Genomic DNA, 23814 nt, shown 5'->3' with positions numbered 1-23814 from the left:
GGGACCCTGTCTCTAAAAAACTAAAATAACGCTGGGCGCGGTGGCTCACATCTGTAATCCCACCACTTTGGGAGGCCAAGGCTGAGGTCAGCAGTTTGAGATCAGCTTGGCCAACAAGATGAAACCTCATCTCTACTAAAAATACAAAAAATTAGTTGGGTGTGGTGGCGTGTGCCTGTAATCCCAGCTACTTAGGAGGCTGAGGCAGGAGAATTGCTTGAACCCAGAAGGCAGAGGTTGCGGTGAGCCAAGATCTCGCCACTGTATTCCAGCCTGGGAGACAGAATGAGACTCTGTCTCAAATAAATAAATAAATAAACCTTTTTTTTTTTTTTTTTTTTTTTTTGAGACAGAGTCTCACTCTGTTGCTCAGGCTGGAGTGCAGTGGCTCGATCTTGGCTCATGGCAACCTCTACCTCCCGGGTTCAAGCTATTCTCCTGCCTCAGCCTCCCAGATAGCTGGGATTACAGGCATGTACCACCAGGCCCAACTAATTTTTGTATTTTTAGTAGAGATGGGGTTTCATCATGTTGGCCAGGCTGGTCTCGAACTCTTAGCTTCAAGTGATCTGCCGACCTCGGCTTCCCAAAGTGCTGGAATTACAGGTGTGAACCACAACACCAGGCCAATCTTTTTTTATCAGTGTAGATAGACTCAAAAGATTCTGATTTTAGTCAATGGGCTACAGTCCATTACAACCATTACTTAGAGTTTGTGTTCCATTCTCGTTTATCAATTTATTATTTATCTTTTAAAAATCTCTACCAAAAAAAAAAAAGATATATAAAGAGAGCAAAAAGACTGGCCATAGAGTAGGAAAAGATATTTACAACAAATGTAACTGACAACCCTCATGTCCAGAATATATAATCCACAAAGGACCCCTGCAAGTCTGTGAGAAAAATCCAGAAGACTCAGTAGAAAAATTAAAACTCTTGAACGGGTATTTTGTAAGAGAGAAATCCAAATGGTTAACAGATACAAGAAATGGTGCCCATCCTCATTAGGAATTTTAAAAATGCAAATTAAAACCACAACAAAATTCTATTACGTATCAACCAGAGAAGCAAACATTTAAAAGTCTGACAATACCAAGAATAGGGTAGATGTAGCATAATGGGGCTTTCATACACTCCATTGGCATTATCTTATAAGGTTGAAGCATCTTATATCCTACAGCCTGACAGTGTCACTCCTAGTACCTACCAGAAAGAAATGGGTTCCAGAAGACGTGTATAAATTGGTATGTTCTCATGCGGCTAATAAAGACAGACCCAAGACTGGGTAATTTACAAAGGAAAGAGGTTTAATGGACTCACAGTTCCACATGGTTGGGGAGTCCTCACAATTATGGTGGAAGGCAGAGGAGAAGCAAAGGCACATCTTACATGGTGGCAGACAAGAGGGCTTGTGCAGGGGAACTCCCATGTATTGTGCAGGGGAACTCCCATGTATAAAACCATCAGATCTCATGAGACTTATTCACTATCACAAGGATAGCAGGGGAAAGACCTGCCCCTATGATTCAATTACCTCCCATTGGGTCCCTCCCACGACACATAGGAATTATGGGAGCTACAATTCAAGATGAGATTTGGGTGGGGACACAGCCAAACCATATAAGTGTACAAGAATGTTCAGCACAGCAGTGTTCATAATATCCAAATTCTAGAAGCAATCCACATGTTGACCTACAGGGAAACAGATAAACAAATCGTGATCATTCACATAATGACATGCCAAACAGCAATAAATATAAACAAGTTACAGCTACATATAACAACCAAAGCATGATGAAGAGCATGGGAAGCCAGGCACAGAAGGATGCATGCAGCACGATTCATTCATACGCTGCTCAAAATGAAACAAGTTTGACTAGGAATGCATGCAAAGGTGTCAAACTATAACAAAAAACAAGGAGATGGTGCTCACAAAAACCAAGAGTTTGTTACCCACAGGGAAGGAGAAAAGGGATGTGTGCAAAGAACAAGCAACACACAGCTTTCAGAGAGCTGGAAAAGCTCTATTTCTCTTTTCTTCTTTTTTCCTTTCTTTTCTGAGTCGAGGTTTTCCTCTGTTGCCCAGGCTGGAGTGCAGTGGCATGATCATAGCTCACTGCAATCTTGAACTCCTGGGCTCAAGCACTCCACTCACCTCAGCCTCCCAAGTAGCTGGGACTACAGAGGCATGCCACCTCACCTGGCTAATTTTTTAGATTTTTATAGAGAAAAATGGTCCCCCTTTGTTGCCTAGGCTGGTCTTGAACTCCTGGGTCCAAGCAATCCTCCTGCCTAGGCCTCCCAAAGTGCTGGGATTACAGGCTGAGCCACTGGGCCCTGCCATGTGTCACTGTTAAAGGGAAGATGCCAGGACGGGCGCGGTGGCTCACACCTGTAATCCCAGCACTTTGGGAGGCCAAGGCGGGTGGATCATGAGGTCAGGAGATCGAGACCATCCTGGCTAACATGGTGAAACCCCATCTCTACTAAAAATATAAAAAAAATTAGCCAGGTGTGGTGGCAGGCGCCTGTGGTCCCAGCTACTCAGGAGGCTGAGGCAGAATAACGTGAACTTGGGAGGCAGAGCTTGCAGCGAGCCGAGATCGCGCCACTACACTCCAGCCTGGGCAACAGAGCAAGACTCCATCTCAAAAAAAAAAAAAAAAAAAAAAAGGTAAGATTCCAGTAGAGACAGGTGGGACGTCCCAGAGAGGCAGTAGTTAATCAGTGGGATAAAGTTCCCCAGGAGATTGTGGGGGATAGAACCCACATCTCAGGTGAGAAGATATTTCATTGGTGAGAACACCTCTTCCAATGCTACTGGAAGGGAGGAGAAAAGGATGGACGTGTGTTTCTTCAGGACTCGCGCAGGCAGGGAGGAAGGGAGTTAAGGGAGTTCCCATGACAGGGCTGCTATTTTCTCTTTGAAGAAAGAGGCAAGACCTGCTGAAAGAGAATGAGGTGGGTTCGAAAATGGTGGAGGGGGCTGGGTGTGAGCACCATGCCAGGTGAGCATGGGGTTTCTGGCAGCGCAGAAGGCCTGGTTGCAGGAAAAAGCCACGGGTCTCCCTCAGCACCCACCCAGGGGCAGGCATGAAGGTGGGCATCTGGATTCATCCGGCGGGGTGGGGTTGCCAAGGGGAGTGTGGGAAGGACAAGGACGTGGAAGACACTCTATTGGCAAGAGAATGACATACTTGTTGGGTGCAGCTGCAGCCCAGGAGCAGGTGCGGTGGGAGTCTCGAGGCGGGATAGCTGGAAGATGGCTCAGGAGTGGGGAGCTGGGTGGATTCTCTCTAAGATGGGGCCTGTCCCCGGGGATGATGACAGGGTCCCGAGCTTGGCCTTGGAGCAGGAGAAGCCACGAGGGTCAGCAGGACTAGGATGAAGGAAGTCACAGGGTGCACATGGAGGCTGGAGCACCCCGTTGACAACCTCAGGGCTGGAGGCATGGAGGGAAGACAGTGGTCCGATGCAATCAGAGTTGGATGGGGAAGTTGGTAGAAGGCAGTGCCCGGGAGTGGTCTTTTGAATGCAGAGTCTCCTTGAAGCTCAGGAAGAGAAATACTTGTGTGTATTTTTCAAGGCATGAAAAGGCTTTCCCTAGCACTTCACACAGGCTGCCGTCCTGGAAACACTGGGTGGAAATTCAATACCAGCTCTTGGGAAAGTCAGACATCTCCAAAACATACGTGACCCACGGAAGACAAAATTGTGAAAGAGATGGGGGGTGGGGAGGGGTGATCAGTGACACCATAAGTGCTAGCGGGAAACTGAAGTGAAATCAGAAACCTAAAGGGGAGGCAGCATTTCCCACTGGGGTCCTGGTTAGGATTCACTGTGACTCACCTCGTGACGGGTTACACTTGGGTGCTGGAGTAACGTTTAGCGTTTAGAATTGGTCAAATGTGCCTGGGCATGCCGGAACACAGATGACAAGATAGGGTTTGTGGTTGCTGTGAAGATCTCAAAGGACAGGAAGCAGCCCTTTCTCTATTTCCCAAATACACTATTGTTCAAATCGGTGACACTTGTTATTTGCTACTCTACACAGAAAGTTGATCAACATAATTCTTGAAAAACCATTCAGGTTCTGCAACACTCTAATGGGTTTGTTTCTTTTTCTTCTCTAGGAAAAACAATATCAAATCATATACCTTCTTCTCAAAGAACGATTTTCCCACTTATTTGAAGTCCTTTTGAGTGGAGTGACTTGAACTTCCGGCAATAATTTAATAAGGAATGGATAGGAAGGTTTATACCTCAGCTATTGCATGCTATATACTACTTTAAAATGTGTATTGGGATTAAGTTGGGTTTTTTTGTTGTTGTTGTTGTTGCTAAAGAGCATTTCTCCTAAAAAACAGTTTTCTATTTTAAAACACACTTTTTCAGCAGGGCGCGGGGGCTCACGCCTGTAATCCTAGCACTTTGGGAGGCCAAGGCGGGCAGATCATGAGGTCAGGAGTTCCAGACCAGCCTGGCTAACATGATGAAACCCTGTCTCTACTAAAATTGCAAAAAATTAGCCAGGCATGGTGGCACACGCCTGTAGTCCCAGCTACTCGGGAGGCTGAGGCAGGAGAATTGCTTCAATCAGGGAGGTGGAGGTTGTGGTGAGCCGAGATTGTGCAACTGGACTCCAGCCTGGGCAACAGAGCAAGACTCGGTCTTAAAAAACAAAAAACAAAACAAAAACACTCTTTTTCTATTACAAAAGTAATAAATATTTTGTAGCCATTTTGAGAAATAAAGGCATGCTAACTTCTTTGCTATTTTTGACCATTTAGTGTTACAGATGAATGCTAGAATTATTTTCTCAAGTTCCAAAAGAATACAAAATGAGTTTTGAGGTCTTGTTATTGGTACATTCTGATTTAGAATATTTAGAATTGTTACGTCTTCCTGGTGAGTTGAATTTTTTATCATTTATCATAAAGTGACCCTCTTTATTTCTTTTCTTTTCTTTTCTTTTTTGAGACAGAGTCTCGCTCTGTCACCAGGATGGAATGCAGTGGCGCGATCTTGGCTCACTGCAACCTCTGCCTCCTGGGTTCAAGCGATTCTCCCGCCTCAGCCTCTGAAGTAGCAGGGACTACAGGTGCATGCCACCAGGCCCAGCTAATTTTTGTATTTTTAGTAGAGACGGGGTCTCACCATGTTGGCCAGGATGGTCTCGATCGCCTGACCTCATGATGCCCCCACCTTGACCTCCCAAAGTGCTGGGATTACAGGTGTGAGGCACCGCGCCTGGCCAACCTTCTTTATTTTTAATATTGCTCTGTAAAGAATTAACTTTGGCCAGGCCTGGAGGCTCACACCTGTAATCCCAGCACTTTGGGAGGCCAAAGCGAGTGGATCAGCTGAGGTCAGGAGTTCGAGACCAGCCTGGCCAACATGGCGAAACCCTGTCTCTACTAAAAATACAAAAAATTACCTGGGCATGGCCAGGTGTGGTGGCTCACGCCTCACGCCTGTGGTGGCATATGCCTGTAATCCCAGCTACTCGGGAGGCTGAGGCAGCAGGATCACTTGAACCCGGGAGGTGGAGGTTGCAGTGAGCTGAGATCACGCTGTTGCACTCCAGCCTGGGCAAGAACAGCAAAACTCCATCTCGAAAAAAAAAAAAAAAATTCTAAAGGCCAGGGTACAGAGAACTTTGTGGTTCGTGAACACATACATGTGCCAGGAGCGTGGTGCACCCCCAGCTCCATGGGAACAAAAGCTCTTGGGTTTGGGACCCTTCCAGACCTTGCCCTATGCTTCTCTTCATCTGCTGTTCATTTGTATCCTTTATAATAAATCGGCAACTGGAAGTAAGGTGTTTCCCTGAGCTCTGTGAGCTCTAGCAAATGACAAAACTAAGGAGGAGCTCGTGGGCCCCTCTGATTTGTAGCCAGTGTGGTAACCTGGGGACCCACTACTTGGGATTGATGCCTGAAGCAGGGGCAGTCTTCTGGGACTGAGCTCTTAACCTATGGGGTCTGTGCTAACTCCACAGAGTTAGTGTCAAAATTGAATTAAATTGTAGGATACCCAGTTGGCGTCTGCAGAGAATTGCTTGGTGTGGAAAACCCACATGTTGGGCTGGGCACAGTGGCCCACACCTGTAATCCTAGCACTTTGGGAGGCCGAGGAGGGAAGATTGCTTAAGGCCAGGAGTTCGAGACCAGCATGGGCAATGTAGTGACACCCCTGTCTCTAACAAAAATTAAAAAAAAAAAATTACCTGAGGATAGTGCACACCCATAGTCCCAGCTACTTGGGAGGCTGAGGTTGGAGGATGGTGTGAGCCTTGGAGATCAAGGCTGCAATGAGCCATAATTGTGCCACCACAGTCCAGCCTGGATGATAAGAGAAAGATCCTGTCTTGAAAAAAAAAGAAAAGAAAAGAAAACCTACACATGGATGTCAGACGTGTTGTGAGTAGAACAAGCTTTTCCTTTACCAGTTTTGGCAATTACAAATACAGCTGCTATAAACACTTCCTACAGATATTTGTGTGGACGTATGTTTTCATTTCCCTAGAGTAAATACCTACGAGTGGGACTGCTGGGTCATGTATGTGTATGTTTAACTGCCAAACTGTTTTCCAAAGTGGTTGTACCATTTTCCATTCCCACCAGCAACTCTATGGGAGTTCAGGTTGCTCTGAGTCTTCACAGATACTTGGCATTTTCATTTTGGGCCTGGAAGGGGGGTTGAAGGGAGCCCCCAGGACGCTGGTGCCACTGTTACTGAGTGTTCATTCCACAGGGGGGTTCAGTTTGTGAAAATTCATCAAGCTGTAAACGTTTATGTGCACTTTTCTGGACGTATACTAATCCTCAATAAAAATTATTTAAACCATATCAAATACATGTGAACTAAATTAAGTAACAATTTATTGAAATTAATATGCTTTAAAAAAATTGAAATAAAAAAACTCAGAGTAAGTCCGTAGTAGCCTGGTTTCATAATCCTTAAGAATTTTCCCCTGGCCATCCATGGTGAATACCCGAAAACCAAATTAATACTTCTGAACATTATAAGAGACATGTCAGGAGGCTCAGACCAATAATGCATATTTAATTTTACTCCTATCCCCATCAATTATTCACTTTTATTCTCAAAATTCTCATAATTGTAATATTCTTAGTTTTGTGTTCAGAACATAAAAATAAACCTTCTATTTTCAAATAATGACAATAAAGGGTGGAGCATGAAGGGGAGTATTGGCTTCCTCCTGAAAGGGAACTCCCTTTAATGACAGAGAACAGCTCCTTCCAGAGGGAGTTTCCGGTGACAAGGGAAGGGCTTCTGCCTGGTGTGACGAAGGCGGCACCGTGGAGGGGTTCGGAATGGTTTGGGACTCAGGGACTTCAAGTTGTTCCAAACTCTAGAGAATCCTCTTCCAAATACCAGAGTCCTGCTCTTTTGTAATCAATAATAGTAACAACGGGCCCAGGGGTGGTGGCTCACGCCTGTAATCCCAGCACTTTGGGAGGCCAAGGCAGGCAGATCACCTGAGGTCAGGAGTTTGAGACCAGCTTGGCCAACATGGCGAAACCCCGTCTCTACTAAAAATACAAAAATTAGCTGGGTGTGGTAGCACACGCCTGTAATCCCAGCTACTAGGGAGGCTGAGGCAAGAGAATCGCTTGAACTCAGGGGGCGGAGGTTGCAGTGAGCCAAGATCGCGCCGCTGCACACCAGCCTGGGCAACAGGACGAGACTCCATCTCAAAAACAAAACAAAAACAAACAAAAAAACACACAAAAAAAGTGGCTAATACTCAGTCCTCTCTGTGTAATGCCCCATTATAAGCAATTTACATGCACTCATATATCATTGAATTCCCATAGCCATCTGATGAGGCAGGTCCTATTACTCCTCTATTTTAGCATACAGTTGATTCTCATGATTCATAGATTCCACATTTGCAAATTCACTTAGTAGGTAAAAAATTTATGTGTAACCTCCCCCCCTCCCCCCACAAATCAATACTTGCAGCGTTTCTGAGGCCATGAGCCTGTACATGCCATGTGCCTGGAGTGGGGAAAATCCGAGTCGCCGCGTGTTGGAGTCCCTGGCTGAGACCCAGCAAGCACTCTCTCTCTGCCCTCATTTCTGCTCACCTACTGCCAACAACTGTCCTTTTCTTGGTCTGTTTAGCGCCTCATTTTTGTCATTTTTTGCTTTTTTTTGGGTGGCGGTTTTGCATTTTTAAATGGCCCCCACACGTAGGGTTGAAGTGTTATCTAGTGTTCCTCAGTGCAAAAGGTCTGTCTTAGGGAGAAAATACATGTTAGATGTACTTCATTCAGGCATGAGTTATATGCCATTGTCTGTGGGTTTGATACCAGTGGGCTGGGGAGGTGCCCAAACGCAGGTGGGACCTTGACCCTGGGCTCTTGATGTCATTACGAAAAGGAATTCAAGGATGAGTCAGAAAATAGTGAAAGTACAAAGACTTATTACAAGGTGAAAATTACATACTCAAGAAAGAGGAATGCAGGCCTACTCAAGAGAAAGTCGAGCAATGGTTCGGGGTTTCTACCTTTATGGGTTTCTTCAACCAAGAGGTGGAATATTCATGAAAATTCCTGGGAAAAGGTAGAGATTTCTTGGAGCGGTGGTGTCACCCATTTATGCGCCAAATCTGAGTGTTCCTGAAACTGTCATGGTACTGGTGGTTGTGTGTTTAGTATGTTAATGAGCACATAATGAGGTCCTAGGGGAAGCCTGGGTCAAGCCCAGCACCATGTTGGGTCCAGTTGGTCTTAGCCAGCTTGGTTCATACCTTGGTTTTTCAGGGTCTTAGCAGACGATAGTCTCTAGTTATGTAAAACTGCTGCCTGGAATTTAATTCTCCTGTGACCACCCTATATTATTCCCATCTCATTTTCAATGTTAATTAATGAGTCAATAATAGACATTAAATAAGGCTTCTTTTTGTTTGTTTCTGTTTTGTTTTGTTTGAGATGGAGTCTCGCTCTGTTGCCCAGGCTGGAGTACAATGGCGTGATCTTGGCTCACCGTAGCCTCCACCTCCCGGGTTCAAGTGATTCTCCTGCCTCAGCCTCCCCAGTAGCTGGGACTATAGGCATGGGCCACAACACCTGGCTAATTTTTGTGATTTTAGTGGAGATAGGGTTCCACCATGTTGGCCAGGCTGGTCTTGAACTCCTGACCTCAGGTGATCCATCCGCCTCGGCCTCCCGAAGTGCTGGGATTATAGGCACGAGCCACTGTGTCTGGCCTAAATAAAGCATCTTTAAATAGAAACACACACACAAAAACAAAGTTATGTATATTGATCTGTTGATAAAAATGTTGTGATCAGAGGTTCACAGGAACCTAACCCTGTATCTTCCCTAGGAGCTGTGGTTTCCAAGGAGCAGTATTTGCTAAGTCCGTGTACTGGGTGACTTTATTCAACATAACTACTGCAAATACCAGAATTGACTATGATGAAACGGAGGCACAGAGCCTAAGCTTCTTGTTTGTTGTCATTTAGCAAAAAAATGAAGGGTCTGAAGCCAGGCAGTGCCATTCCAGAGCCCTAACTTTCAAATGTCGTATCTACAAGGTCTTACATTCAAATAACATTGTAAATTCAACAACAAAGAGGACCAAGCTCCAAGTTTATTCAGCTATTTCTGCACAGAAGGCACCTGAAATGATCCGTGCCTGGAAACAAAAGGTAGAGGATGTAAGTGTATCATTCTCTATTTTATCCACAGCCCTCAGAAGCAGCTGGTCTGCCTGGCTTTACTCTCCATAACACTCCACAGAACAGTTTTGCAGTTCCCAGAGCTGTGCCTTCAATGGACTCTAGGTTTCAGGTGACCAAAGATGCTATCAGAGAATATGACTTTCTCATAGGAGAGAATGAGTTTCTCGGTATGTTGGACCATCTCAGCCAGATATTTCTGTGTCAGAAACCCATCAGTAACACTCTAGACTGGAGATCAGCAAATATATTCTGTAAAGGGCCAGAGAGTAAATATTTTAGGACTTGTGAGCCATATAGTCTCTACAACTAGTCGACCGTGCCCTTTTATCAAAAAAGCAGCCACAGACAATACCTAATGAAGAGGCATGACTCTGTTCCAATAGAAATTTAAGAAAGCAGATGGGCTGGGCGCGGTGGCTCACGCCTGTAATCCCAACACTTTGGGAGTCCGAGGCGGGCGGATCACTGGGTCAGGAGATCAAGACCATCCTGGCTAACATGGTGAAACCCTGTCTCTACTAAAAATACAAAAAATTAGCTGGGCGTGGTGGCGGGCGCCTGTAGTCCCAGCTACTCGGGGGGCTGAGGCAGAAGAACGGCGTGAACCCGTGAGGCGGGGCTTGCAGTGAGCCGAGATGGCGCCACTGCACTCCAGCCTGGGCGACAGAGCAAGACTCCGTGTCTAAAAAAAAAAAAAAAAAAGCAAGCAGATGGAAGTCTAGCTGCCCAGCTGCTCTAGAGGAGAGGCTGTGTCTTATGTTTGTAATTTCAGCCCCAGCAGTAAAAATTGTCCCTATGTTGCCAAAGAGGAAATGAAAACAGAGTCACAGTCATTGATTTTTTTTTTTTTTTTTTTTTTAGAAGGAGTCTCGCTCTGTCGCCTAGGCTGGAGTGCAGTGGTGAGATCTTGGCTCACTGAAGCCTCCCCCTCCCAGGTTCAAGCAATTTTCCTGTCTCAGACTCCCGAGTAGCTGGGAATACAGGCACACGCCACCACGCCTGGCTAATTTTTATATTTTTAGTAGAGACGGGTTTCACCATATTGGTCAGGCTGGTCTCAAACTCCTGACCTCAGGTGATCCGCCCGCCTTGGCCTCCCAAAATGTTGGGATTACAGGCGTGAGCCACCGCGCCCAGCCCAGTCATTGATTTTTGAAAAGGGCAGGCAAAGAACTAAAATCTGCCTGACGATTGTATATTTTCACTTCTGGAGTGAGCCTCAATACCGTACTTCATGTTAGATCCGAACTAGTTGGAAAAATTAAAGCAAATACATAGTGAAAGGATCTGATCTTCACATGATTCAACCGGCGTTGGGTCTCAGCAAACCCAACTTTGCAGGTTAAATTCCACACATGAACTGTGGTTGAACTGGGGATGGTGGTGGTGACATCAAATCGCATTTCAGGTGCTCCCAGAGCTCGGAGTGGATGGTAGATCCTGTCTTTGCCCAATCTCAGCTTTCTGTGTCTCTTAGCTTCCTAGCCGAAGACCCCAAGGCAGGTTATAAAACTGGAAATAAAGTCTTGGTTTGCTCCTGTGAAATCATCCTTCGCAGACAGGTTTTGGTTTGGACCGGGGGATGCCTGAGGGTCTTATACAGACTGGGATTCAGTCACAGAACTACTAACTTGCAAAGCCTATTTCTTTCTTTCTTTTTTTTTTTTTTTTTTTTTTTGGAGACAGAGTCTCGCTCTGTCGCCCAGGCTGGAGTGCAGTGGCACGATCTCTGCTCACTTCAACCTCCACCTCCCAGGTTCAAGCAATTCTCCTGCCTCAGCCTCCCGAGTAGCTGGGACTACAGGCGCACGCCACCACGCCCGGCTAATTTTTTGTATTTTAGTAGACACGGGGTTTCACCATGTTGCCCAGGCTGGTCTCGAACTCCTGAGCTCAGATAATCCGCCCGTCTCGGCCTCCCAAAGTGCTAGGATTACAGGCAAGAGCCACCGCGCCTGGCCTGCAAAGCCTATTTCTAACCAAAGTCAAGTCCCACACACTTGCCTCTACATTGCGTTTTGCTCCTTTGTTATCCCAGGTTTTACAATTACAGAGCACTTGATGAGCCTATTTCCACGTCTGTAAAATGGGGCGAAGTTCTTCACTGTGCTATTGCAGAATTAATTCACTGGCTCTATAGGCAAAGTGCTTAGCACGGGCGTGGCACGCTGCGGGTGCACAGAAACGCTCGCTGCCACCCCACCCTTAACTACCGGGCACCCCAGCGCCCCGCCAGGGGCTGAAGAAACGTGGGAGGAAGCGGAGGAACGCGAAGGGCGTGTGCCCGCGAAAGGTCTCACGAGGCGTTTCGAGGTCGCCTCTTCAGGCTCGGCTGCCGACAAGGTGCCTCTGAGCTCACCCAGCCCAACCCGCGCACCCCGGGACCCCAAGACGGCAGCGGGCACAGCTGGGCAGCAGAGACCCGGGAACACCCACTTCCGCCACAGACCTGCTCAAAATAGCTCCTTCTGGCAGCGCGCGAGACGTGGCCCGAGCCGGCCCCGGGGAGGCGGGGCCTGAGAGCAGACAACCCCCCCACTTCCGGCTCGCCTCCGTTCGCCACAGGCCCCGCCGCAGCCGCTCTTCGCCCGGGCCAGGAGGCCCGCCCCGCCCTCCGTGACGTCATTTCCGGCGTTTGGGCGGGGCGCGGGCAGGGCGCGCTGCCCGGAGCTGCCTGGGTTGCGCTGCCGGCCACGTCCCCGCGCCGGGCCTCAGGCTCCTTCCTACTGTCCGAGGGCCACCAGGCCGCCGGGGGCCTGCTGCGCCCGGGTAAGGGGCTCGCACTGCCGTCCGGGTAGCTGCTGTCAGGGCTCCCTGACTGGCTTGGGACTGAGAGACAGAGGTGGGGGGCAGGAGGAGGGTTGGATGGGGGCACGAGGGGCAGTGGGAGAGTGAGTGGGGCTGAGAGAGGCAGGAGGAACGGGACAGGAGGAGCGGCGGATGGGGCACGCACAGAGTGCAAGACGCTGAGCAATGCAGGTACTGAAGAAGTCAACTGGGGGCCGAGCATGGCTGGGGGCCCAAGAGGCAGGAGGAGGGAGGAGGGCCGAAGGGGGCCCAGACTGGAGAAGAGGCCGGCTTGTCCCATTGTGGGAGCAGAATGGGGACACTCTGGAAGGGGGCCGAATTTGTCCTGGGGTCTTTCCCGGGCAAGCCCAGGACGGGACTGGACCCCAAGAAGTGTCGCTCTTACTTGAGTGACACAGACCTATCCCCCAGACCCTCTCTCTACCTGGGTGGAGGTTGTGCATTGCCCCAGATTCCCTCCCCTGCCCATCTGTCTCCCTGCCTGCTTCCCCCGTGCGAGTCACTTAGTAGCCCCCGTGTGGCTGCTTAGCATGTTGACTTAATCGTTAGGCTGATAGGAGGAATCGGCCTCCACACGCATGGTTTGCCACCAGAAATAATCATCGTGCTTAGAAATCTGACTGTAACAACTTGCAGCTATCCCTCGCCCCAGGAAAATCTCTAACATTTCGATAAAATCAGCTAGGAAAATCTTTAAAATATAAATGTTTCCATTTATACAGTGGATCTGCCTAATGGACAAAGGAATGTCAGAGCTACCCACGTTCTTAGCAAAAACTAGGCCCTAGTATTTAGCTGTGTTACCAAAACTTCCAGAAACCTGGAAGCAAGCAAGGTAGTTAATGTAATATAATAAATGTCCAATGTTCTAGGTTCCCGTCTGCCACAGAGTCACATCCTTTGGGCTACAGGACAATGTCTATATACACAAAGCCATAAGTCTGTGTTCCTTGGGCTTCTGCTACCAAAGTTCAGCCAGGTGATGTGTCAGGATTAGGTACCTGCAGTTTGCCCTGTATTTGTGTTTGCAGTTCCTACTCCTTGGTATCTGTAGCTTGCCTAACTTGGTGTGGGGGCCTGGCCATGTTGCTGCTGAGTGAGTCTTAATAGCCTGATAGAATGTGGGGGTAACAGCTGTAGTCCTTTACCAAGCTTCAGGATTGGTCTTTGGAACCTCTCTATGCCAGGAAAAAAGAATTAAGTTATTTCTTTCCCCCCCTTTTTTTTTAAGAGATGGGGTCTCACTATGTTGCCCAGGCTGAACTCAAACTTCTGGGCTTGTAATCCTCCCACCTCAGCCTCCTGAGTGTCTGGGATTACAGGCATGCAGCACCACGCCTGGAGTCCAGTTTTGTGTAACTTGCATAAAGTGCCCCACATATAACAAGCCAAGGTTCAGAACACAAGAATTCAGACAAGATGCCTTGGGAGGCATCTCGAGGTCATGAACCAGAAAAGGATAGGGAGGTTGACACCCAGGGGCATAGTTGGGGGGTGCTTTTGTCATGGAGTGTCACCTGGCTCAAGGGAGTATCCTGTTGCACCTTCCTTGCAGATTCTATGGGGAGCTGACCCCTGAAGAAGGGAGCTCCCAGTGCCAGCCTAACCTTCCGTCTTTCCATCTGCCCTGGTCTCCAACTTAATACAAACTTAATTCTCTCTCGCTCATTCCCCTCCTGCCCCTGGGGTCTCTTTTTTCCCATCTGTTATGGTCTGAGACCCTCATCTACCCAGTCTCCCTGTACCACATAATAATGAGAATAACTGGGTGGGGTCCCGAGACCCACATCCTAATTTTGGCTTGAAGCCTTTGCAGGGGAAACAGTTATTTTAAATGTTGTTAATGGTTTGTCCATCATGAGTCAACTTACATAGATGACCACAGGTTCCCGCATGGGATCTTGACATTTAGAATATTCTGTTGGAAAGTGGAGGCAGGACCATAGCAGAGGGATGAAGTCATAGGACAACGAAGGCCTGTTCTCGACTACACAGTGGCCAATTCCTGTTTCTCTGGGAGTGACCACCAGCCCCACCGGCTGGGAGGGAATAAGTGGTGATGGTATCCAGCAGAAGTTTCCTAAGAAACCCGTGGAGTGTCCTGATATAGCCTTGTGGACCTGCTCTGTGTGTGTGCCCTCACCTTTGTGTGTGTGATTTTGCATGTGTATGTGTGTGCCTGTGTGAGTGCACATGTGTGGTGGCATGTGTGCATGTGCAGATGGACATATGTGCAGCTGTGCGCACACAAGCGTGTGTGACTAAGTGCATGTATGTGTGGCTGTGTGTGCACACGTGGGCATCTGTGTTGGGAGCAGGCCCATGGTGGTCCTTGATATCACCACCTACTGATAACCTTCCCATGATAAGAGGTGATGAGCTGTTTCTGTACTCTCCTGAGTACGCGTTAAATATTCATCAATGAGAGAAGCATTTGTGCCGGTTGACATCTTTGCATTATGGCTTTGCTCCTGGATTCCTCCGAAGTTTTGGTTGGCTCCTAGGAAAATGTCTGTCCTGGTATATAGATCGTGTAGTCTCTCCAAATTATGGAAATCAGCATGTGAAACTGTATCAGGTGGGATAACTCTGTGCCTTTCTGCTTAGTGGCTTGAAGTACTTGAAGAAAATACGCTGTTTTCTTTCCTTGGAGCCTTTCAGAAATCTTTTCCAAAAGTGATACATGCTTGTTAAAAAAAAAAAAGAAGGAAAGATATGAAGTAGAGAATGAAAATCACAGGTGAATCCACTCCCCAGGGATATTCATTAACATTCTAGTGCAAATCTTTCCAGACCCTTGAATAAATGTCTCTTTTAACAAAAATAGGATCATGGTCCACACGTTGCTGTGTAACCTGCCATGTTCATTTACTGATGCATGCTATATATCTTCCCATGTCAATAAGTAGAGAGTTGTGTATTTTTAACAGTTGCCGTAGTATTTTATATATGAATGGGGCCATACTTGACAGAACTATTCCAGTTTTTTACTCTTTCTAAATAATGCTGTGAGAAATATCTTTGTAGATCATCTTTGGACCTCTGTCTGAGTGCTTCCTTAAAAGAAACTGCAGTAGAAGTTGCTGCATTGGAAGTCGTTGTTGTTTTTTGTTTTGTTTTTTTGAGACGCAGTTTTGCTCTTATTGCCCAGGCTAGAGTGCAGTGGCTCAATCTCGGCTCACTGCAACCTCCACCTTCTGGTTTCAAGCGATTCTCCTGCCTCAGCCTCCCAAGTCGCTGGGATTACAGGTGCCCACCACCACGCCCAGCTAATTTTTTTGTATTTTTAGTGGAGATGGGGTTTCACCATGTTGGTCAGGCTGGTCTCGAACTGCTGACCTCATGATCCACTAGCCTCGGCCTCCCAAAGTGTTGGGATTACAGGCATGAGCCACCGCACCCAGCCTGCATTGGAAGTTTTGACATTGAAAGCTTTGATCCATGTTGTCGTTTTCCCAGTGGAATGAATGATCTATTGAATTCTGCTCTTTTTGTGCCTCCCTCCTCACTGGAATTTTCCTTCATGCCTTTCATAAGGAATGTGGACTTTTTTTCAAACTTTAGATGCATCTGTTACTAGAGTGGAGAGTCTACCTTCATCTCACATGTGCCACAAAGGATGGCATGGCCCAGGAGTGCCCCACCACGTGGCTTTCACCCCCTGCAAAGCCAGACTTCGCCCAGCGACACAGTGTCAAGCCCACAGCTCTCCAAGGAGGAAGATGGTCCAGGCTGGGAGCATGCCCTTAGCAGCAGCCTCTGGTAAGTGTCCTGGCCCTGCAGGCTGGGCCTGCTTGTTGGGTGATGGGACGGTGAGCCCAGAGGGAGCTTTGCAAGATCATCAGAGGGTCAAGGGAAAAGGAAAGACAGCCAGGCCTTATAGTAACCAAGGAAGGCCCAGGCCCAGTCTGTGGCCCTTAACTGTCAGAGGCCCTGCCTCCATTTTTTTTGTTTGTTTGTTTCAGACAATGTCTGGTTCTGTGGTCCAGGCTGGAGTGCAGAGGTGCAATCTTGGCTTACTGCAACCTCTGCCTCCCAGGTTCAAGCCATCCTCCCACCTCAGCCTCTCAAGTAGCTGGGACTACAGATGCATACCACCACGCCTGGCCAATTTCTGTATTTTTTGTAGAGATGGGGTTCCGCCATGTTGCCCAGGCTGGTCTCTAACTCATGAGCTCAATCCATCCGCCTACCTCGGCCTCTCAAAGTGCGGGGATTACATGCATGAGTCATTGCATCTGATCAGGAGGCCTTATCTTCTGAGTGGACTGGGGTGGTGGCCCATGAACAGGATAGGTATCACGCAATCCCCTGCAACCCTCTTCGGCTTCGTGACACAAATGCAAGTTACCTCGTTCTCCCTGACCTTGGTGATGCCGTGGGCACTCACAGAAGCCTCCTCTGTGCTGCAGGGAAGCTGTGTCTTACTCATGCAGGGTGGTGGAGGGGCGCTTCTTAGCAGAAGATGATGAAAGGCTGTCCCCTCTCAGGAAGGAGAAGGTCCTTGTCTGTTCCAAGGCAAAGAACTGGACAAGAAGGAGGAGGTTCATTCAGTACATTGAGTCTGATCCTCCCTGCTGTAGCTGGAGCACGGTCCCAGAAGCTGGCTGAAGTGCTAAAGCAGGGGCTAGAAAACTGTGGCCGAATCCCACCTGCTGCCTGTTTGTATAAATAAAGTTTTATTGGGACACAACCATGCCCACCATTCACTTCTATTCCAGGGCTGCCTCTGTACTGTAGCGGCAGAATGGAGTAGCTAAGACACAGACCAAATGGCCCACAGAATCCCAAATATTTGCCATCCTGTCCTCTATAGAGAAAGTGTGCTGACCCCTGCCCTAGAGATTTGTAGTGAGGGGGCAGCAGAAGGCCTGGGGCTGGGGTACATTCAGGAGCCGAGACCCTCTTCACCCATAAGAAGCCCCTGCCACATCATCTCACCTTTAACTCACCCAGAGGACCTCAAATCCCGGGCTCGGGCCTGGGGAACATACCAGGGGTGGTAGCATTTTAAAAACATTCGGTAGATGTTACTGGCCCAAGAGACAGCCGTTTAAATACTCATATTTATCAAAAGCCCAGCTGCACTGCCTTGACCCGTGGAGGATTGTGAGTTCTTTGTGCCCAAAACCTTCCAGTTTCAGTTCTGCCTTGCATGATATTGGTTAGTTTCTTCTCTCCCCATCCCCCCCGCCACACTTTTTTTCTGTCAGAACAAAGAATGCTTTTTGCACTCTAGATCTGTGGTTTGTAAGGCCAAGTAATTTTTCTAAACCCCTAACACATTAGGAGCCCTTACAGACCATTTTGAAGAGAAAGCACCATTTGAAGCTAGAGAAAAGTTAGTGACTCTCGGAAAGAGACCGGAAGTCTCATGGAACACACCAGCCTTCCAGAGGAGTGTGTGCTCTAAGGGCTTTCTCCAGCCCCGGGGCAGCTTGACAACAGTCCACATGGATTACAGGAGGCAGGAAGCCACCCAGGGGCTTCTTGTTGCGCAGTGGCTGCTTTTGCGTAGCTGGAAGTGCTTCTCGGGTGGGCTGCTGGCTAAGCCAGGCGCCATGCTGGGTCCTTGCCCGTGTGATCCCATGTCACTCCCATGCAGCTCAGCGGGGCTCAGAGGTCCTGTGGCTGCACATGTCACTTGGTTAGTGAGCATGGGAGCTGGGGTTGGAACGCAGGCAGTGCTGTTGGCCTCTGTGTGTCCTGCTGGTCTCCCACTCCCCTTGCATGGTCTCTTGACCCTATTACAGTAGCTTCCTCAAGGGAATGACAGTGAATGCTGAAAGAGCTAAAAGGCTGCTTCTGCCACTCATGCATTCAATGGCCCCTTCGTCCCTGAGTGACCAATGGGCAGCTCACCCAGCACCCCCAAACCCCAGTCTGCCTACAGCTATGCAGCTGGGGCCACACTTTGCTGTGGGCTGCTAAGTGCTGGTTACCTTGTGACTGTTTTCATTATTTTATCTAACAAAACAAATAAACCAAACCAAATAATTTTTTTATAATACATTAAGGGCCGGGCACAGTAGCTCATGCCTGTAATCCCAATACTTTGGAGGCCAAGGCGGGAAGATTGCTTCAGCCGAGGAGCTGGAGACCACCCTGGGCAACATAGCAAGAATCCTCTCTCCACACACACACACAAAATAGCCAGGTGTGGTGGCATGCGCCTGTGATCCCAGCTGAGGTGGGAGGATCATTTGAGCCTGGGAGGTCAAAACTGTAGTGAGGTACGATCATGCCACTGCAGTCCAGCCGGGCAGCAGAGCGAGACCCATCTCAAAAAAATAAAAATGTGTTAAGGCGTCCACATCACTTCTGTGGAGCATTAGAATGAAGGAGAGGGCTTTGCTTTACAGCGACTTGGGCCGGCTGTGGGGACCACTGCAGTCTCTGAAGTGGGTCAGTCACTCATTCACTTATGCCTTCATTCATTGAGAGAGCCTCTGTATCAGGTGCCCGGATTGCTGCCCCTCACTGGCTGCCCCTGCCTCCCCTCTTGCTAAAAGCACCTTCCTGTTCTTGTCTAAGGCCCCGGAGGGACTCGCATCCCCCTACTGTGAAATCTGAACTGCCACATGGCTCATGGGGCCTCCTCACGCTCTCCAGACTAATTCCCGCCTCACCACGCTCTTCCTTGCCTCTGACCCTGCTGTTGTCATCTGCTGCTCCCTCTCCACCTGCCTGCCCACCCCCACCCAGCTTTCAGAATGCGGCCCAGGCATCGCTTTCCCAGGAAGCCTTCCTTGGCATGCCGACCACACCACCACTGGCTGAACTGTGTCCTCTGGGCCCCTGTGGCACCCTGTCCTCTGGGGCCCAGCCACCCTTGGGGCTTCTGCCTAGAGGATCAGCCTACCTCAGTCTTCAAGGCCTGCCCGCATACTGTCTCCTCCTTGCTTCCCAGCACTGAGTCACACCCTGCACAATGCTTGTGCCAGCCTGCAATGACCTCTTTTCTGTCTCCGATGGACTGCAGGTCCCTGAAGAGCTTGTGTGTTTTTCACCTTTTTGTCCTAAGTGTACTGCCTGGCACATGAGAAAGCAGTCAGTAAATATTGGATGAAAGGATGGGTGGGTGCATGGATGGGTGGGTGGGTGGATGGATGGATGGGTGTGTGGGTGGGTGGATGGATGGATGGATGGATGGGTGGATGGATGGATGGATGGATGAGTGTGTGGGTGGGTGGATGGATGGATGGATAGATGGGTGGATGGATGAGTGTGTGGGTGGGTGGATGGATGGATGGATAGATGGGTGGATGGATGGATGGGTGGATGGATGGATGGATGGATGGGTGAGTGGGTGGGTGGATGGGTGGGTGGATGGATGGATGGATGGGTGGGTGGGTGGGTGGATGGACGGATGGGTGGGTGGAGGGGTGGACGGACAGGTGGGTGGATGGGTGGGTGGGTGGATGGATGGATGCATGGGTGGGTGGATGGACAGATGAGTAGATGGATGGAAAAGTGGATGAGTGGATGGATGGATGAATGGATGGATGGATGGATGGATGGATGGATGGATGGATGGACAGATGAATAGATGAATAGAATAGTGGACAGATGGGTGGGTGGGTGGGTAGATGGATGGATGGATGGATGAGTGAACTTATGGATGGACAGATGAGTAGATGTATAGAATAGTGGGTGGATGGATGGATGGAAGAGTGGGTGGGTGGATGGGTGGGTGAATGGATGGATGGATGGACAGATGAGTAGATGGATAGAATGATGGATGGATGGATGGATGAGTGGGTGGATGGATGGGGTGGGTGGGTGGATGGATGGACAGATGAATAGATGGATAGGATATGGTGGGTGGATGGATGGGTGGATGGATGGATGGGTGGATGGATGGATGGATGGATGGATGGACTTATGGATGGACAGGTGAGTAGATGGATAGAATAGTGGGTGGATGGATGGGTGGGCGGGCGGGTGGATGGATGAATGGGTGGATTGATGGATGAATGGTTAAGTAGTATCTCCCATGTGAAAGGCACAGTCACCTGTCACAGGGTGCACATGGGGTGCATTAGGCTTGATTTGTACTCTGCAGACCATGGGGGAAGCTGAGGAGGAAGACTTGACCAGTCTTGGCGATGAGAAGGCCTTCACCCTATGAACACAACCAAGTCTTAGCCCTCTCTCCTGCTCCTTTAAACTCTGAACTCTAGGATGGGAGAATGGGAACTTTTGCAGGTTGAGATTCATAGTGAAATCGGGTCGAGAAGTGATCAGATGCAAAGCACAGGGCAGATCATTACTACACCATGGCTGAGGTCTTCCTGGGCACCAGGCCCTGGTCTCAGCACTTGGCTCAGTCTGCACCTTGGACCCTGCCAGAGCCCTCCACAGCAGGTGCTCTCAGGCAAGGCTGTGTGTTGCTGGCCAGACGCCTTCTGACCAGCGTGCTTTCTTGACCACAGATCCCTTGGCCAAGCAGGAGGGAACCATTAGCAGCCTGAGGAGCTGGCTGGCTGGGAGCCTCGGGGACCGCCCAGCCTTGCTCCCAGCTCACCCACAAGATGTGGACAGCTCTTGTGCTCATTTGGATTTTCTCCTTGTCCTTATCTGAAAGCCATGCGGCATCCAACGATCCACGTAAGTGAGAAAGCTGTGTGACTGCTGGATGGGCCCACGGTGGCCACAAAGCATGCTGAGCCCTTGAAAGCAGCATCTGCAAACCCAGGCCAACGCGTCAGGAACCCCAGCCCTCCCAGGTGCCGCACAGGGAAGGGTTGTCAGGCCAACCTTCCTTCTCCAGGGCCATGGTGGGCAAAGAGCCCCTAGCAGGACCGGGCAGCTGAGCCCTGAAATGTTTGCTCGCTTGGCCTGCAAGATTTGATGTCATCTCTAAATTGAATCTTCACTGGGGAATTGATTCCTTCATACATCAGATCTTTAACTGCGTTCCCACTCTGTGCCATTCATTTCCAAGAATTCCTGCAGTGAATCCTTTCACAAAGCCAAGCGTTCTTTTATGATGTGAATACCTGTGCAGTTTATCTGCTTTGTAAACCTGGGTGTGCGTTCAGTGGGCTTTTAATGGTGAATCACACCTGTTGTGTGAGACTTTTACTCTGATGTTTTGGGAATTGGATCAAATAGTGAAGGTCTGAAGCCTTCAATGGGCAGGGGGTTCATAGAGGGCAAAGGAGTTTTAAAATCAAATTGACAAGGGCTTTTTCAATGAGCTGCATGCCAACAGTGGGAAGAGAGATGGGGAGGAAGCATGTTCGCACATCACCTCCCCCGACTCTGGCTGGGCTGAGGAGGGGGCCCCACAGGCCTGGGTGGAAGCCGATCCCTGAGCAATCCCCCTGTGCAGGATTGAACATGATTGTCTCTCTTTTTCTCCTTTTTCTGACTTTAAGGCAACTTTGTCCCTAACAAAATGTGGAAGGGATTAGTCAAGAGGAATGCATCTGTGGAAACAGTTGATAATAAAACGTCTGAGGATGTAACCATGGCAGCAGCTTCTCCTGTCACATTGACCAAAGGGACTTCGGCAGCCCACCTCAACTCTATGGAAGTCACAACAGAGGACACAAGCAGGACAGATGTGAGTGAACCAGCAACTTCAGGAGGTGCAGCTGATGGTGTGACCTCCATTGCTCCCACGACTGTGGCCTCCAGTACGACTGCGGCCTCCATTACGACTGCGGCCTCCAGTATGACTGTGGCCTCCAGTGCTCCCATGACTGCAGCCTCCAGTACAACTGTGGCCTCCATTGCTCCCACGACTGCAGCCTCCAGCACTCCCATGACACTTGCACCTCCCGCGCCCACGTCCACTTCCACAGGGCGGACCCCGTCCACTACCGCCACTGGGCATCCATCTCTCAGCACAGCCCTCGCACAAGTGCCAAAGAGCAGCGCGTTGCCAAGAACAGCAACCCTGGCCACATTGGCCACACGTGCTCAGACTGTAGCGACCACAGCAAACACAAGCAGCCCCATGAGCACTCGTCCAAGTCCCTCCAAGCACATGCCCAGTGACACCGCGGCAAGCCCTGTACCCCCTACGCGTCCCCAAGCACAAGGTCCCATTAGCCAGGTGTCAGTGGACCAGCCTGTGGTTAACACAACAAATAAATCCACACCCACGCCCTCAAACACAACCCCAGAGCCCGCCCCCACCCCCACAGTGGTGACCACCACCAAGGCACAAGCCAGGGAGCCAACTGCCAGCCCAGTGCCAGTACCTCACACCAGCCCAATCCCTGAGATGGAGGCCATGTCCCCCACGACACAGCCAAGCCCCACGCCATATACCCAGAGGGCCGCTGGGCCAGGCACATCCCAGGCACCAGAGCAGGTAGAGACTGAAGCCACACCAGGTACTGATTCCACTGGGCCAACACCCAGGAGCTCAGGGGGCACTAAGATGCCAGCCACGGACTCGTGCCAGCCCAGCACCCAAGGCCAGTACATGGTGGTCACCACCGAGCCCCTCACCCAGGCCGTGGTAGACAAAACTCTCCTTCTGGTGGTGCTGTTACTCGGGGTGACCCTTTTCATCACAGTCTTGGTTTTGTTTGCCCTGCAGGCCTATGAGAGCTACAAGAAGAAGGACTACACCCAGGTGGACTACTTAATCAACGGGATGTATGCGGATTCAGAAATGTGAGGGGGGCGGGGGCCTGGCGGGAGGCCTGGCCCCTTTCTCGTCCTTTACTTTTGCCTTTGAGACCAAACCAAGTGCTTCCAAATTCTTTCAGTGCAATTTAGGAGATATGCCAGATGCTTAAACACATTTATTTGCTGTCAGATTAATTCCATGATCACTAAAGAGTTGCTGCTTTTTTCATATTTATTTTTGTAAATGATTCTGTGCCCAGGAGCAGCTGGGGGTTCCACCTCAGGGTGGGGCGGGCAGGACCCCATCCCCCCAGGTGTCGGAGCCTGACCTGAATTAAAGTACTGACTGCTCGCCACAATCGTGTGGGTGCATCCTGCTCCTTGGGGAGCCTTGCTTTCTGCCGTGCACGTGGCAGGGTTTTGTTCTGTGAATGTGCACCATCACTCCACACCCTGGAGGTTGACTGTGTCGTTGCCACTGACTTGGGTTTCTCCCTGGTACCCACGCCCGCCCTGGTGCTTGCTGGGAGGCTCCTGGGCCCCAGAGGAGGCCACAGCCAGCATCTTTAATCCTTTTTCTGACCTGTTCGATGAACCTCCTGGAGCCAGCCTTAGGGGTGAAGGAGCTAAATTCAACACATCACCCCCGTGGTGTGGCCAGCTCGGCCTGAACCTGCGCAGAACAGAATCTGATCCTG

The 23814-nt window shown here is 49.5% G+C and overlaps 1 protein-coding gene and 1 long non-coding RNA gene across 11 annotated transcripts; one reads left to right on the top strand and one right to left on the bottom strand.

The window, feature by feature from the left end:
• Positions 1-1286: 1286 nt before the first annotated feature.
• Positions 1287-12263, bottom strand: LOC107967134 (uncharacterized). 6 transcript variants are annotated; one of them, XR_008537862.2, is made up of 5 exons: positions 12168-12263; positions 6230-6369; positions 5438-5613; positions 3198-3551; positions 1287-1692 (listed from the first exon to the last, which is right to left on the bottom strand). It is a non-coding gene; the product is annotated as an uncharacterized LOC107967134 (long non-coding RNA). The 6 variants fall into 6 exon arrangements; XR_008537860.2 differs by lacking the exon at positions 5438-5613; XR_008537861.2 differs by lacking the exon at positions 5438-5613 and having other exon boundaries at positions 3198-3544.
• A 22-nt stretch (positions 12264-12285) lies between these two features.
• C11H11orf24 (chromosome 11 C11orf24 homolog) lies at positions 12286-23475 on the top strand. Of its 5 annotated transcripts, none has more exons than XM_016921394.3 (5): positions 12286-12487; positions 16091-16288; positions 20962-21136; positions 21910-22097; positions 23085-23475. In XM_016921394.3, the coding sequence occupies exons 3-5, from the start codon at positions 21061-21063 to the stop codon at positions 23163-23165; spliced, it is 345 nt and encodes a 114-aa protein (XP_016776883.1). In that variant the 5' UTR covers positions 12286-12487; positions 16091-16288; positions 20962-21060; the 3' UTR covers positions 23166-23475. The 5 variants fall into 5 exon arrangements, with proteins under 5 accessions (XP_016776883.1, XP_016776881.1, XP_016776882.1 ...); XM_063784220.1 differs by having other exon boundaries at positions 12344-12697; XM_016921392.4 differs by having other exon boundaries at positions 21910-23475.
• Positions 23476-23814: the final 339 nt, after the last annotated feature.

Source organism: Pan troglodytes, chromosome 9, assembly GCF_028858775.2.
Source record: "Pan troglodytes isolate AG18354 chromosome 9, NHGRI_mPanTro3-v2.0_pri, whole genome shotgun sequence".
Taxonomy (NCBI): domain Eukaryota; kingdom Metazoa; phylum Chordata; class Mammalia; order Primates; family Hominidae; genus Pan; species Pan troglodytes.
The sequence above is the reverse complement of the archived record's forward strand: the minus strand, read 5'-3'. Positions and strand labels throughout refer to the sequence as shown.